Consider the following 15,423-nt stretch of genomic DNA (forward strand, 5'->3'; position numbering starts at 1 on the left):
ATCTCGATGTCTTCATGCACGACTTCCTCATAGGCTCCAAGGGTTATTACTTCGGAATACTACACAGCTGGGGAGAAGAAATGCACACAGTCTGTCCTTAAAAAACGTCATTGTACGGAAAGCCTAGGTGCCTCCCACTGACTCCCTGGAACCACCATTGTTTGCTTTTTGCTTGTTTTGTGTGGTTTCATGCTCAGGCTACGGTATACAACCGGCCGACGACTTACACCATGGTCATTGGACTTCTCGCCATAACGGCGATACCCACCGTTACCGGCGTGGGCCAGGCAGTCAGCGCGCAGAAAAAGGCAAACGCTGCGAACAAAGAGAAGGAAAAGTTCCGGTTGACGGCTATAGTGGAAGAGGGACAAGAAGACGAAGACTACGAGACGGATTTCTGTGTGCTGAAAGATGGCAAGGTAAGGACACGGGCAAACGCATCCCGAAAGCTGACGACAACTGGTAGGGCTAATAATGGAAACCATCAGTTGCAAGTCAACGTCCCGCTCGATACCGAGTTCCAGGGGTACGCCTTCTGCGGCTACTACTTCACGTACCCCAGCGAGGAGAAGCACCTGGGGATGGTGAGCACCATCTCGGACGACCCGCCGATGCTCAACTGGATCTACATCAACAAGGACACGCACGCGGTGGAGTACGGCGGACGCAAAGACACCCTGGGGCACGTCATTGGGCCCTGGGGCTGGAGCGAGGACGAGACGCTGTTGACGCTGCAGGGGAACGGCGAGTGCTTTGTGGCGAAAATGGAGCGTGGAGAGGACGGGAGCAAGGCGCGGTGGGTGGTGTACTGGGATCCGGAGAACGAGATGCTGGATGCGTTGGGGGCGGATGAGTGTAAGCCTGTGAGGCTGAGGAGGAGGATGTTGCTGGGGATGGATAGCAAGTATGTGAGGGACTAGAGGAGAATGGGTTACAGTATATACAGTATGGGGGGGCCAAGATAATGTCATTTGAAGCGTGTAAGCGTGCCTTGATGAGAGATGGTGTGTGGCTGAACAGGGGCTAATTGCTTCACGTTGATGAAAGTGGCTGCTGCTGGACAGGTAAGAGCACAGTAAACAATGGACCAGTGACCGTTATAGTGGGAATCAACGGTTAAGAGGCCGAATGGTGGGGAGCAGCCTTACAGTACGCAGAAGTGGCAGTCCCAGAATACTAGCAGGATTGCTGACCCATGTCGTGTCATGCAGAAGGGGGACTCTAATCAAGGTTGCAGGTCTGCAATAGCAGCTATTGCTTCATGATGACTTCATAGGGGTGCTGTTGAGGGTGAGGCGTGTAAAAATGAAAAATCATGAACTCAATCAAGGAGGGAAAGAGTTGAGTAGGATGTGAAGATGAGGGATGTATAATCGTGTGGTGGAGAATTAATGGGTATATCATTATGATGCTCCGGGGAATTGGAAGATTGGGTTGATGGGATATACTTGGACGGGCAAATCGCTGCTGCATACTTACTCATTCCATTCCAGAGAAGAAAAGAGTCTTTCTTATTTACTTTCAAGGGTTCTTTTTTTCCCACCTCAACTTTGATCGAATCTCATCCCATCTCATCCCGTCTCATCTTCTTCACTTATACGGCATCTCGCACACGTGCACATCCGGGTACCTACATACCGCATAACACAACACAACACAACCGCAAACATGTCAAGTCGCTCCATGGAGAAAGACCGCACCGATTCCGCCGAAGACTACGGCTCCGACTCGGCCGCCGAATCAGTGCCCCGTCAGCAGCCTCGCCGGAGACAGCGGACGCAGACGCAGCAGCAGACGCAGCAGCGCCGCGGGCAGACCAACGCCGGGCCGCTGGACCAACTGCCCGTGGGCGGCGAGCTGGGCCAGGTCGGGCAGGCGGCCAACGGGGTGCTGGGCGGCGTGACGAACACGCTGGGCAGCGTCACGAACAATGCCGTGGACAAGCAGGAGAAGGGCGACGGCGGGAAGAGCGATACGCTGAGGTTGCGGCTGGATCTGAACTTGGATATTGAGATTCAGCTCAAGGCCAAGATTCATGGTGATTTGGAGCTGGCGTTGCTGTAAGTCAACCTTGCCCCCCCTGTTTCTTTGATCCATCTTTCCATTTTTCCCTTTCACAAAAAGCACAAAAAACAGCCCGGGTCTTTTCTTCGTTACTCGTCTCTCCATCTCCATCCGCCCTACTGGGTAGCACATTATCTTACCAATGCGGCACCCGCATCTCTCTCTTCAGGACTGGCTAGTTATGGGGGCGAAAAACAAAAGAAAAGACCACCATCCGTATCTTCCGCGTACAAGGTACATCTAGAAAAAACAAGTTACGAACACGGCTAACGGCGTTGCTCTTGTTTCGCAACACCAGGAACTGAGACAATCAACTGCACCAACGACGACGCTCTGCTTTTAATGACGAGGGGCTCTCCTGTATCGATTCGAGGCCGCGCAAATTCGGGACTTTGGACGGACTGGGAGCTCTCTTTCTACGACTACTGGTTTATATCGAATATTTTTTTTCTTTCTTTTGTCTTAATGGTAAAGCCTTTGTATGGTTTGTTTTTGGAAGGGCGAGGGATGAAGGATGAAGGGCTATTCTTAGTGTATTGGAGTTGCACCAGTTACATTGCGGGAGGATGAACACTGCCCTGTTTTTCATGGTGGATTTTGTTACGATTTACTGCACGGAAGTTGCTTGTCAATACATATCCCCGTGTCGCCGTTAATACCACACACAAATGGCCAGACTTCCAATATGCTCCCCTTTCACTCCGGAGGGGATTGAACTTTCTCTTCTGATATCGATGATACAGAGGCTGCGGAAAAGCGGCAGCCACAGCGACACACAAGCCACAAGACAGCCCTGCTCCTCCCACAAGCTCAGTGTGTAGCCACACTCGCCACAGTCTGCTGCAGATTTTCCCCGTTCGACAACTTCCAAGTTTGTATGGCAGCCACACCGCCTGCGCCACCACTGCCATGCAGATGAGTGTCGCTTAATGTTGTGGCTGCTGACTTTCTCGATCTTGGTTCGAGGAACTAGACCGAAGTCGAGGGAAGAGATGAGGCTGCAGAAACAAGTTATCGAGACGACCTGTGTCAGCGATACTGTACAGTATTTACAGAATATCGAAATAACTTGCTGAAATGCCGTATATAATGCGGTCGGTGTAAGAGAGTTGGGACAAACAGGGCACTTGCATGGGTTAGCTGCTTCATGTACAGTACAGCAAGTGAAATTGGGTTAATATGTCCCTATGATTCGTGGATAACCCCTGTCGGCAGCATCGTCAGAATCTGGGAACGATCGACACCAGAGATGCGAGCCATGTCGTCATCCCAGGACTTGGCCTCGTTTTTCGCACATGATGACGCATCTGCCATGTTTTTGCTCAGCTGCTGCTCGGTGGTAGTCAACTCGATAGACTCCCTACAGAGGCTCTGAAACTCGCTCGTAACTGTGTGTAAAATAGACGGGCAATTACATCAATGTAAGCCATCGGTTTAGTTCAACTCTCAAATCTCATTCACACCAGAGACTCTCAGTCCTCTGAGCTGCTGTTTTGTCATTCTGTCACGATGCCACATCTGCCGTCTCCGTCCAAAAGCCCGGATATGCCGCCAAAGCAGGGAGATCGACAGGAACGACGACGCTCATCTGGCCACAGGCTCGTCATGCTGCCCCGGCCAGACGACGACAAGAAGGACTCTCACAACGAAAACAACAGCAGCAGCAATGGAAACAGCAATCAGAACAACGAGAGCAGCGGTAGCGGCTCAAAACCAAAGAACCCGGACATCAAGATCCCCAGCATACACCCCATAGAGCACGGAGAGTCGCTGGCGTCTCGCGCTGAGAACCTGGTGGGCAAGTTTGTCGACGAGTTTGGCAACATTCTTGACTGGGATGGGACGGTGCTGGGGTCGGTAGAGGGGGATCTTCCGTCGATGGTGGGACGGCCTGTGTCTGAGACGGGCGAGATTCTGGATAGTGCGGGAGAGGTGGTGGGATACGTGTCTGAGAATCACACGAAGCCGACTCTACGTGATCTGGAAGGGGGGCTGAAGATTGATGCGGATGGGAACATCTACAACAAGAAGGGGGAAATCGTTGGAAAGATGAATAAGCCATCAACAGGGGAGAAAGAGGGAGAGACCTCGGGACAGCAGAGTAAGGATGAAGGAAAAGCTACGAATGATGCGGGCAAGGCGAATGCCTCATCAGCGCCGAGCCCATCGGAAGTTTACCTGGATGTCAAATCGACGCATGATGGCATCCAGCTGATCATCAAGATACCCACCGTGTTCAGGAGTGAACGATGAGAGGGATTCTGTTACACGGACTGACTGCTTTTGTTCTGGAAATCCGGATGGTAGGGTGGCGCATTTAGGAGTTATGTCGGTCGTTCATCCGGCGATGGCATCGTCTGAGATCAGACCGCAGGAGGATAGTGCAATCTCAAGAGAGTAATTCCACCGATCACATGAGATTTTTACATCCGCATACATCAATTCATGAAAATCATCGTCATAGCAACCAATAAAAGCCCTATATACAACACTGTGCCGCACTTCAAGCAGCTTGGTAGCCTCGTCCAACAATTAAAGGGGTGCATAACCGCCACACCCCTATCCCTACTCCCTATTAGAAACCTGTTTCAAGCGTGCAAAATCCGACGCCACATGATAAATGAAGACGACACCCCTCCAGTTTAGCTGTGGCGAGTGTGGCTTGCCTCACGAGGAGATCAACTCCCTCGGGCCCTTTTCTTAATGAAGGCCATCCCTGCTTCGTCCTTATAGCAGCCGCACCATTGTAAGCTCCAAGCAGCTTCTCAGCCTGTCCGAGAGCTGGCACGATGCCCTGTGGCTTCCTGTCTGATATCATTGTGATCTGACATCCCCTTGCTAGACGTGCTTGACGTGTTCGTGCGCGTCCTATGTCCAGCCACGGTGCTCTTCATCGGGGGGTTATCCATGCTGGACAAACGTAATATGGGTATCCATGTGCGTCATGCCGCGTTGCTACGATGCGGATGGCATGAGATGCAGCTTCCCATCGAGATCCAAGATTATCACGGTGACGCTGTGGGATAGGAGAGATTGGCATGTTGAGTCGTGCAAGTTTGAGGCCGTGGAGTTGGTGGATGTAAGCCTGTGTAACTTGATGGAAGGTTGTGTATGATGAAAGGCCGCAACCTTATTTTTGTCAAGCTCTTCTTGTGTATATATATATAGCTATGAAAAGACAAGAGAGGTTTGGCATCGATTGTCAAACTGACTCAACTACACACCAAATTTTACCCTGCCACCCGAATGACATTCAATCTAATCGGATAAACGCAATTCATTGTGAATCTGAGAACTTGAATCAACATGCCGTTTCCTAAGCCAGTCGCTGTTCAGGGGGGCTGGCAAGTTAAGGAGAGCCCTGCTACGGAGCAGGCAAACCCAAGTAGGTCATCTGACTCCCTTTCCATTCTGCACCTTCAGCCGTCAGAGCATATCTGACAAAGTCTTGACCCAACAGTCGATGTACGGTCTATCCCTCGGTCTGCCGCTGGCGTCGTGACCGACTCTGGCGACATCCTGGACCGCTCCGGCAAGGCCATTGGAAAGATCACGCAGACAGAAGACAGCAACGACCTCGTCGGAAACGCCGTCACAGCCGCAGGTGATGTCCTCGACTCGTCCGGGAATGTTCTCGCCAAGGCTACCCTCAACACCGGTGACGAAGAGGGAGAGGGCGAGGGTCAACATGAGGAGGAGGGCGAGCACGACGACGAGGGGCAAGAGGGCGACTATACCACCAAATCTGGCAACAAGGACCAGAAGTCCGGCGGCTGGAACCTGATGGGGAAGGGAAAGTCAGCCTACCAGACGGCTAGCAACCTCCAAAAGCCCGTTTCTCAGGGACTGGATCTGGTTAGTAGGATGCAGAAACCCAGCGAAGAGGACCAAAGTTCGGCGACTGACTCGACGATCCAGATGAGTCAGGGTGACAAGCAGCCCCAGGAAGAGGCCGAGGGCCAGACAAAGGACCTCGAAAAGACCACTGGAAAGGAGGAAGAGGCCCCCATCTCGATGGAAGACAAGTCAGAAGAGGTCCAGGACAAGGGCCAGGACATCAAAGACCAGGGCGAAGACAAGCTTCAGGAGGAAGTCCCCAAGCCAACGGAAGAGGAGGAAGCGCCGAAAGAGGGCGAGACCACCGGCGATGTGCTCGAGAAGCCGGACGAAGCCGCGGCCGGTGAGAAAGATGCCGAGAAGCCTCTCGAAGAGCAACAAGACCTCCCGCAAGAAGAGAAGGATAAGCTGGAAGAAGAAAAGGAGATTGACTTTTCGGAGCTCAAGGGATGCAAGGTCAACAAGGCCGGGAACCTCGTCAACAAGAACGGCGACATCATCGGCCGCCTGGTCGAAGGCGACCCCAAGAAGCTCCTCGGTAAGAGAGCAGACGACAAGGGACAAATCTGGGACGACTCCGGAAACGTCCTTGGCAAGGCCGAGCCTCTGTCTCACTCGGACCGTGGTGACGAAAAGGAGTTTGCCCCCTTTGAGAACTTCCCCGATGCTACTGTCGAGGCAGACGGTCGTGTCATGCACGACGGGAAGCAGGTCGGCGTCGTCGTTGAGGGCGACCCGAAGCGTCTCAAGGGCAGCCACGTCGACGAAGACGGCGACATCTTGGACCGCCGCGGAAACGTCGTTGGTAAGGCCGAGGCTTGGAACGAGCCCGAGGCCGAGCCTGAAGCTGTTGTCGATAAGTCTTCGCTGGCCGGAAAGCGAGTCAACAAGGCTGGCAACGTCGTCGACGGCTCAGGCGCCATTTGGGGCAGAGTCGTTGAGGGCAACGTCAAGACCCTCGTGGGACGCATGTGCGACAAAGAAGGAAACGTCCTGAGCGAGTCCGGCGACATCATCGGCAAGGCTGAGCTTGTCAGCGAAGGCGAGCGAGAAGGCATGAAGGAGGGCCCCTTTGCCGAGTTGTCTGGCTGCACCGTTGCCAAGGACGGCAAGGTTGTCACGCCCTCGGGCGACGTTGTGGGAAGACTCATCGAGGGTGACCCCAAGAAGCTGTTTGGCCGGTCCGTCGACGAGGATGGAGACGTTGTCGACAGCAACGGAAATGTCCTGGGCAAGGCTGAGCGCTGGCAGGAGGAGGAGGTCGAGCGGAAGAAGGCTCCCTATGCGGGCCGCAAGGTGAACCGCGACGGCAACGTCGTCGACGAAGAGGGCAACATCATCGCGAAGCTTGTTAGCGGCGACATTAGCGCTTGCTCTGGAAAGGAGGTTGATGAAGACGGCGATGTGGTCAACTACAAGGGCCAAGCCGTCGGACATGTCGCCTTGCTGGAGGATATTCCCAAGGAGACTGAAGAGGAGCTGAAGAAGAAGGAAGAGGCCGAGAGGGACCGCCAGCTGGCTCAAAAGCTGGCTATCTGTATCGAGCAGTCTCTCGACAAGGTCCGCCCTATTTGCAAGATGATTACGGACAAGATCAACACTGCTGAGCGGACGCCCAAGGAGGAGCTCGATGAGGAGCAGCTGGTGCGGGAGGTGAAGCCCCTGATTGAGGAGGGAGGCAAGATTCTGACCGAGACCAACGGCACCATTCGCGGTCTTGATCCCGATGGCCGCATTCAGCGCAACGCGAAGCACAAGGCGGGCACCAAGGAGGCGTCGCCGGAGGAGTACCATCTCGCCGATGTGCTCAAGGAGGTGAGCTTGAACGACTACAACCTGCATGATGCTGAGGACTTGTAGTTTGCTAACGACTGATTTGCAGCTTACCGGCACCATTACCCAGACCATTGACAACGCAAAGAGCAAGATTGAGGGCATGCCGCACGCAAAGAAGGAGCTCAACCCTCTTTGGGGACTGTTGGCGGAGCCGCTGTTCCAGATTATTGCCGCTGTTGGATTGCTGTTGAACGGCGTGCTTGGCCTTGTCGGCAAGCTGGTGAGTACCTACATCTACTGTCATGTCATAGCCATCACAGGGCATATACTAATGGGATCTATAGTTGAGCGGCCTTGGCCTTGGTGGATTGGTCGACAACCTCCTCGGTACCCTTGGCCTGAACAAGGTGCTCGACAGCCTTGGGCTCGGCAGTGTGACCAGTGCCATCACTGGCAAGAACCAAAAGAAGAAATAAGTGACGCGGTTTTCTATGTGTGTATTGGGAACATGACTGTTATGATTGGATGATTGTCAGGATGAAATGGAAATGGTGGACGAAAAAGGAGAACGAAGCTTGGGATACGCTTGCAACAAACGCAACGTTTGTATGACTACCATGATTTTTTCCCTTTGTTTACTGTACGAATCTCACATGTCGCTGTAATTCTAGTATCTCAATTTTGATGAGGTTGATTGTTTATTGTAACGAACACTGTGCATGGTGATAGAGATGCCTCGGCTCATCTGTCTGGGATTGCTGCAGGGTAGCATTTGAAGTCGGCCCTTTTTGGAAGGTGGCGAGATCTCGTCATTCACCCATTGCACAACTTCAATTTCAAGCTCAGTTCTCTTGCTCAAGACAATTAATCCCGATAACGATCCAATCTCATAGCACCGCTCAGATCACAGCTACAATGGCTAAAGTTGTCTTTTTGATGGCCGATTACGGCCACGACCCTACTGGTAAGGAATTGGACAACCGCCCCGCGCCGAGCGATGAAGCTCACCATCCGCACAGAGACCTGCGGACCTTACACAGCCTTCAAGGCCGCCGGCTTCGACGTCAGTTTCGCGACTGAAGCAGGCAAATCGCCTCAATGTGACACCAAAATGCTGGAAGGCCTCACACAGCGCCTCTTGGTATGTCTTTGCCCCCATGTGAGAAGCTCTTACGTTACGCTTCAACTGACCAGCATCGTAGGGCGCTTCTTCTTCAATTGTCAAACAGTATCGCGCCATGGCTGAATCAGAAGAATGGAGGAATCCCCTGTCCTGGTCGGACGAGCAATTCACTCTCGACGCGTTCAACCTCGTGTTTCTCCCCGGCGGCCACGACAAGGCCGTGAGGCAAGTCATCGATTCCGATAGAGTCCACAAGCTGCTCGCAGACTACTTCCCCAAGACGAAGAAACCCAGCAACAAGGCGGTCGGAGCGGTCTGTCACGGCGTCATGGTGCTGTCGGAGTCGAAGCATCCTGACGGGAGCAGCGTCATTCGCGACTGCGTGACGACGGCGCTGCCGGCGAGGTTCGAGCAGCTCGCGTTTTGGGGCACGCGCCTGTTTCTGGGAGACTATTACAAGACGTATGGCGCGGGGAGTGAGAATGTCGAAGACTCGGTAAGTTCCGACAAAAGCATTGGAAGCATCTGGGAGAGGAGGCTGAATGCTGACGGGAGCGAACAATTCTCATAGGTGCGCAAGGTGTTGGCGAGTCCTAAACAGTTCAAGAATAGCATCATGCCAACTCCGTGAGTCTAACCGCGGGCGCTGATGATTCCTGACTTGCAAAATGCCGGCTAATATCGTGTCTTTAGCTTCGTTGTCGAGGACGACAACTACAACTACATTACGGCGAGATTCCCCGGCGACGTAGAACTTTTGTCGCAGAAGCTAGTCAAGCTAGTGCAGAGCTTCTGAACTTGCGGAAATAATAATTATTATTGTGCCTGTTTTCTGTATGGTTCGTTTTCGTTGCCGGTGCGGCCGAGTTGATGAGATCCGGGGCGTGGGGAGGCAAGGCGGAGAAAAAATGGCATGGGTGCTTCGTATGCAGAGTGAGATTCTGAAGGTGTATCCACAGAATGAAACGAGGATTTGTAGGTTACATACCATGGAAAAGCAGTTTAAGCTTCAGGCAGAATCAAGCCGTTTCTATTCGTCTAGACCAGTCGACTGAGCATTGTGACCGCAGTTGTGCGATTCAGATTGTTGTTCATTCATCATCTGCATCATCTACTATATTTTCGACCATCGGGCGTAATGGCACTGAACAATACCTCGAGTGCGAAACTTGTCTTTGATAGGTAACAACAACAGTTGAAGTAACAGGCGAACTCCATGAAAATAACTTAGCTTGTACAGCACTTGCTTGAGCTCTCTGGTTGTGTTGCATTCGGGTGCCTTACACGACAACTTCTACTGTACGCGATGGCAGAGAGGATCAATCTCCAATGCTACCATGCCATGCAACTTGCCTCTCCCCGTGGGCTCCTCAGAAAGTGCTTGGCTGCACTGCGAACGACGGAGGTTCTTCTTTTTGCGGGCAGTAATCCCGGTCTCAAGGACAGCAGCTGCAAAATTTGAGGCCCAACGTTGTGTGCCGTCGGCAAACAAGATCCTGAGTGATGGCTGATCCCTGCCATGACGCTGCTGTTTGCGTGGGGAAGAGATATTACCTGGGGGATCGAATGCGGTTTGCTCCCCTGCATCGTTCCATTGCTAGCCCGGGCCCTCCCCGCACGCCAGCAGGAGAAGGGCCGAGCTTTCAGGTTTTCTCTGCTGTACGAGCTGACCTTGCTCGGAAGACGCTTCCAGCAAGGTCCATTAGCCTCGTCGACACAAGAGATGAGATGAGATTCTCCCCGGACGAAGACAGGGGGGGAGTGGGCAGGTCGAGGGGAATGCCGGATGCTTCGACTAAAGGCATGCCTGTTCCGCTGCCTTCTCCACAAACATTGACCCACCGATATGGATTGGATTGGATTGGGGCCTCTTGTTGCTTCACGATCGTTGATGGAGTTGATTTGTCCGTCCGTCCGGTTGCCGGTTCTGTCAGGGCGAAGGATAATCACGAGTATAAAAGGGAATATACAATCCGGTGACTGAGGGAGCAACTGGCTGTTTCGACAAGCGAGTGAAGGTATAGGAAGACACCGACGAATATAGCCGGCTTGGAGTCATCTCTCCAGTTATCGTCTGTAAATATGCGGTTCGCGTCGTTGTTCCTCGGCCTGGCTGCCGTCGTTGCCGGAGATCCTCTACCGCCGGCTCAAGGAGTCGAGGCCTTGCACTCTTCGGGCTACTGGTATGAGAAGATCCAGCACAACGGCATCAGCCCGTTCATCGCCGACGGCAAGAACTGGAAAGTCTTCCGCAACGTCAAGACCGACTTTGGAGCCAAGGGCGACGGCATCACGGACGACTGGGCTGCCATCCAGGCTGCATTTGACTACGCCAATGCCACCGAAAGCCGCAGCTCTGGCGCTTGGGGCACGACAGGCGCCCCTGCTGTCGTTTACATCCCGGCTGGCACGTACCGTTTGAGCAAGCCTCTCCAGTCGTACGTCGACACCGTTGTCATGGGTGATCCCATCAACAGGCCGGTGCTCCAGGCTTCGCCCGACTTTACCGAGCCTTTCCTCTACCTGGGCTTTGACCCCAACTATGACTCGACGACCAATTTCTACGTTGGACTCAAGAATGTTGTGCTGGACTCGACCAAGGTGCCCCTTGCTCACAACATTACGCTGCTCAACTGGGCTGTGAGCCAGGCCGTGCAGCTTACCAATGTCTTGTTCAACATGCCGAACGGAGGTGTGGCGCACACTGGATTGTCAATGCCTCAGGGCGGCTCGCCTCTGATCATCAACGACGTTGTGTTCCAAGGCGGATCTGTTGGCATTCGTATGAATGAGCAGCAGTATCACTTCAAGGGCATCACGTTTAAGAGTAAGTTTACACCCTTTTCTCTGTAGTTACGTACTTGATTTTGGTTACTAACGTTGTCAACTTCTATAGACCAGGATATTGGCTTGAAGCTCGACAAGCTCTTTGAAGGCACCGGCCAGGGCTTGCACTTTGAGTCGTGCAAAGTCGGCATTGAGACAACAAACAACAACACTGGTTTCTTTGCCCTCATCGATTCGACAGCCAAGAACGTCAACATCCTGTGGAACGCTGCAGCCTCTCCCACAGCCCAGGGATCCATGGTCCTTGAGAACGTCCAAGTGGACAAGACTGTCAAATCCGTAAGCTGAACCGCTTGAAATCCCACTTAGACAGTTTGACTAACACCTCAAACAGACTGTCACCGCCGGAGGAAAAAGCGTTCTCAAGGGCTCAGTCAGACCCGGCCAGTCATGGATCTGGGGCAACGTCTACGGCCCTTCCAATGGTCAACGTGCCGAGGGCAAATTCTTCCCTGCTTCTCGTCCCCTGGCATTGGTCGACATTACTGGCTCTTACCATGCTGTCGCTCCGCCAACTTTCCAGGAGTACAGCGTGGACCAGGTGATTAACGTCAAGACGGTTCACGGGCTGCCCGTTGCCGGTGACGGTGTTACGGATGAGTAAGTGATGCTCGATATGTCAAAGGAACCTCGACTAAGATCCGCAATTCAGTACGAAGAACCTTCAAAAGATCATCAACAAGGCTGCTGGCAAGAATGTTCTCTTCTTCCCCCACGGAACATATCTCGTCAGCGACACCCTCGTCGTCCCTCCTGGAAGCCGGTAAGTCTCGACAATCCTGGGCGCGTGTACTCTACCTCTGCTAATGAAGGCTTCAGATTCCACGGCGAGGTCTGGTCCGAAATCAGCGCCACCGGAAACAAGTTCAAAAACGCCAATAAGCCCGTCGCCATGGTCCAGGTCGGAAAGCCCGGCCAGGTCGGCGTCGCCCAGTTCGTCGACATGCTCTTCACCGTTGCCGACATTCTCCCCGGCTGCAAGCTCGTCGAGGTGAACATGGCCGGCTTGAGGGCGGGGGACGTGGGCTTCTTCAACACGCACTTCCGCATCGGAGGCGCGAGGGGATCAAAAGTGCAGACCAACTGCGATGATCCTGCTACGTGCAAGGCTGCGAGGCTGTGCGCCCATCTTACGACTTTCTCGTCTTCGTACTGGGAGAACAGCTGGTGCTGGAGTGCGGACCACGATCTTGATGACGACTTTGGTGCGAACCCTTCGACGGCGGGTGGCTTCTTGGTTGAGTCTACGAGGGCCACTTGGATGCTGGGCATTGGCAGCGAACACAACTCCCTGTACCAAGTCAACATCTACAAGGCAAAGAACGTCTTTTTGGGCTTCCAGCAGAGCGAGACGCCATACTGGCAGGGCAACAACTCCGGTCTCCTGACGCCCTTGCCATGGACAAACTCCCTGCTGGCCAGCGACCCCGATTTCAGCTGGTGCGCAGCCGACGATGCGCAGTGCCGCATGGCCGTCTTCCAGTATATCCACGACTCGAGCAACGTCAATGCCTACGGAGGCGGTTACTGGGTCTTTTTCAACGGCATCAACCGCGATGGCTGCTCGGCCGAGTGCCAGCAGAACGCCGTCATTTACGCCGACAACCAGGAGCTGTACAGCTACGGCGTGAGCACGCACAACGTGAGGACGATGGTTTTGGAGTCGGAAAGGGGCAAGACTGTTGCAGAGGTTGTGGATACGGCGAATGCGGGAGGTTGGCAGAGCCATGGCGGTGTTATGGCTGCTTATTTGGGGCAGAGCGGGTTTTAATTTTGGAGATGTATGTCTATTTGAACGATGTATGATACGATGAAGAAACGATGTTTATGATTTCCTGCCAGTCACAGTTCCTGTCTATTTGTGAAGGGCCCCCTTGCTTCTCAGTCAGCCACTGAAGACCTTCAGGAGATCACGGTACCATGACTTGCTCATGGCAAGGTCTGAGGATATGCATAAGACGAGTGGATAACCTAGTTCTCAAGACATTCAAATTGCCAACATTGGTGTAGCATTCATATATGAGTAGTATCTTGCCTCTACTCTGCAGTCCCCCTTTCGTCTACGATCGGGGTATGGTTCAAGGGATTCCCGTCATAGACAGTTGCCAGGTATCCTCCGTGCTGCGAGTCCTCCGTTTACAAGATCCCATCAGCAGGGTAGATTCTGCGATGGCGTCAGTCAGTTGGTGTTGGCAACTACTCGTGCGAACATTCTCTTCCGGACGGCAGATCATCTTCATGGGTATTATGCCTATTTCTCTCGCGCGGACACGGAAAAGCTCCAGTGCGGATCGCGACTTTAGCGCGAGTCTTTGTTCCGGAGACTCTGCAAAAAAAAAAAAAAAAAAAAAAAAAAAAAAAAAAAAAAAAAAAAACTGAAAAGCGAGGGTTACTTACCCCTGCCATTGGGGAATGACTGCGGAGAAGGATGTTTGAATGACAAAACTCCCGATCTCTGTGGCATAGGGAAACATCACTGCCACATACACAGCTTCTGGTTGTCGTATTTGATGCCCATCGTTGTAAGAATCACTACATCTTTACTTCAAGTCATTACACATATCTCACACCAGCTCTTCAGCCATTACGTGTATTCAGTACTCAATCAGGCACACACAAACACCCTATTGTTGTAGCATAATCTCAATGGCCGACACCCCCGCAGCCAAGCAAGTCGTCCTCGTTACCGGCAGTAACCAAGGCATCGGCTTCGAAATCGTAAAGAAGCTTGTAGCGGAACAGCCCACATACCACGTCCTCCTTGGCTGTCGTTCCCTCTCAAGAGGCGTAGAAGCCGTCTCGAAGCTTGAGAAGCTCGCCGGCTCGGTTGCTCCTGTGGTGGTTGACATTACTTCTGACGAGTCGATTGCGGCGTGTGTGGCGCAGATTGAGCGCGAGCATGGCAAGCTTGACGTGTTGATCAACAATGCTGGAATTGGGAGACATGCGGTGGAGGAGCTGCCCAGTTTGAGGGCGAAGATGGCTGCGTTGTTTGATGTCAATGTCTTTGGCACGCTGGTGATGACTGACGCTGCGATGCCTCTACTGCAAAAGGCCGCGGACCAGGGCTCCGTCCCACGGATTGTCTTCATCACCTCGGAGATGGGTTCACTGGGGAACACGCTCAATCCGTCGTGGAAGTATTACCAGCACAACACGTCTATACCGTACAAGTCCAGCAAAGCCGCTGCAAACATGATCGGGGCTTGTTATTCGACGCTGTTTGAGAAGCAAGGGTGGAAGATTAACTGCTGCTGCCCCGGACTCCGGAAGACGGCGTTCAATAACCATCTTTCAGTTGCCATGGACGTGGAGGAGGGTGCTGTGAGGGCTGTATACTTGGCTACGTTGGACGGGAATGGGCCGACGGGAACATTTACAAATATTGACGGTACCGAACCGTGGTGAAATGGTCGAGACAGGACACCGATTGTGTTTGTTGAATCGACGCTTCTCAGTAGCAGCACCCTAACTCAGCTATCCAGCACCCCAGCAGATCTATCCTGCTACAAGTACTACTAAATCGCAGAGAAAAGCAGAGTTTCGCTTTCCGCTACTGTCGCTATATACCTCTAGTCTTCCTATATGCTCCTGATTCTAGAGATGGAGTAGATAAAGAGCAGCTTATTAGTCTGACCGAGCGTTATGTCCAGTTTGTTTTATATACACAAGCTGCAATATTCACGTTCCCACTCGTAGCGGAAGAGTTCGTTCCAATCCGTAAGGCTGCAAGAGACAATAAGCAGCACGCATATCGATCTAGAGCTCGCGATTAA

The 15,423-nt window shown here is 52.9% G+C and overlaps 9 protein-coding genes across 9 annotated transcripts; 8 read left to right on the top strand and 1 right to left on the bottom strand.

The window, feature by feature from the left end:
* Positions 1-230: 230 nt before the first annotated feature.
* CCMA1212_007616 (uncharacterized protein) lies at positions 231-920 on the top strand (the record flags this gene model as incomplete). Its single annotated transcript, XM_073704781.1, has 2 exons — positions 231-419; positions 489-920. 2 exons carry the CDS (start codon positions 231-233, stop codon positions 918-920), a joined length of 621 nt encoding a protein of 206 aa, XP_073556569.1.
* A 748-nt stretch (positions 921-1,668) lies between these two features.
* On the top strand, positions 1,669-2,064 carry CCMA1212_007617 (uncharacterized protein; the record flags this gene model as incomplete). The annotated part of the gene is made up of 1 exon (XM_073704782.1): positions 1,669-2,064. The coding sequence occupies one exon, from the start codon at positions 1,669-1,671 to the stop codon at positions 2,062-2,064; it is 396 nt and encodes a 131-aa protein (XP_073556570.1).
* Positions 2,065-3,573: 1,509 nt separating this feature from the next.
* CCMA1212_007618 (uncharacterized protein) lies at positions 3,574-4,317 on the top strand (the record flags this gene model as incomplete). The annotated part of the gene is made up of 1 exon (XM_073704783.1): positions 3,574-4,317. The coding sequence occupies one exon, from the start codon at positions 3,574-3,576 to the stop codon at positions 4,315-4,317; it is 744 nt and encodes a 247-aa protein (XP_073556571.1).
* Positions 4,318-5,370: 1,053 nt separating this feature from the next.
* On the top strand, positions 5,371-8,153 carry CCMA1212_007619 (uncharacterized protein; the record flags this gene model as incomplete). Its single annotated transcript, XM_073704784.1, has 4 exons — positions 5,371-5,449; positions 5,525-7,716; positions 7,784-7,957; positions 8,022-8,153. The coding sequence occupies 4 exons, from the start codon at positions 5,371-5,373 to the stop codon at positions 8,151-8,153; spliced, it is 2,577 nt and encodes an 858-aa protein (XP_073556572.1).
* Positions 5,491-7,797, bottom strand: CCMA1212_007620 (uncharacterized protein; the record flags this gene model as incomplete). Its single annotated transcript, XM_073704785.1, has 4 exons — positions 5,491-5,844; positions 6,130-6,768; positions 6,892-7,737; positions 7,789-7,797. The coding sequence occupies 4 exons, from the start codon at positions 7,795-7,797 to the stop codon at positions 5,491-5,493; spliced, it is 1,848 nt and encodes a 615-aa protein (XP_073556468.1).
* Positions 8,154-8,592: 439 nt separating the features above from the next.
* On the top strand, positions 8,593-9,596 carry CCMA1212_007621 (uncharacterized protein; the record flags this gene model as incomplete). The annotated part of the gene is made up of 5 exons (XM_073704786.1): positions 8,593-8,641; positions 8,697-8,818; positions 8,880-9,296; positions 9,372-9,427; positions 9,494-9,596. 5 exons carry the CDS (start codon positions 8,593-8,595, stop codon positions 9,594-9,596), a joined length of 747 nt encoding a protein of 248 aa, XP_073556397.1.
* Positions 9,597-10,319: 723 nt separating this feature from the next.
* On the top strand, positions 10,320-10,532 carry CCMA1212_007622 (uncharacterized protein; the record flags this gene model as incomplete). The annotated part of the gene is made up of 1 exon (XM_073704787.1): positions 10,320-10,532. One exon carries the CDS (start codon positions 10,320-10,322, stop codon positions 10,530-10,532), a length of 213 nt encoding a protein of 70 aa, XP_073556399.1.
* Positions 10,533-10,882: 350 nt separating this feature from the next.
* CCMA1212_007623 (Glucan 1,3-beta-glucosidase) lies at positions 10,883-13,418 on the top strand (the record flags this gene model as incomplete). Its single annotated transcript, XM_073704788.1, has 5 exons — positions 10,883-11,627; positions 11,697-11,926; positions 11,982-12,247; positions 12,300-12,410; positions 12,467-13,418. The coding sequence occupies 5 exons, from the start codon at positions 10,883-10,885 to the stop codon at positions 13,416-13,418; spliced, it is 2,304 nt and encodes a 767-aa protein (XP_073556398.1).
* An 875-nt stretch (positions 13,419-14,293) lies between these two features.
* Positions 14,294-15,055, top strand: CCMA1212_007624 (uncharacterized protein; the record flags this gene model as incomplete). The annotated part of the gene is made up of 1 exon (XM_073704789.1): positions 14,294-15,055. The coding sequence occupies one exon, from the start codon at positions 14,294-14,296 to the stop codon at positions 15,053-15,055; it is 762 nt and encodes a 253-aa protein (XP_073556394.1).
* Between the last annotated feature and the right edge of the window lie 368 nt (positions 15,056-15,423).

The sequence above is a fragment of the Trichoderma ghanense genome, assembly GCF_004382785.1.
Source record: "Trichoderma ghanense strain CCMA-1212 chromosome Unknown scaffold_10, whole genome shotgun sequence".
NCBI classification, from domain to species: domain Eukaryota; kingdom Fungi; phylum Ascomycota; class Sordariomycetes; order Hypocreales; family Hypocreaceae; genus Trichoderma; species Trichoderma ghanense.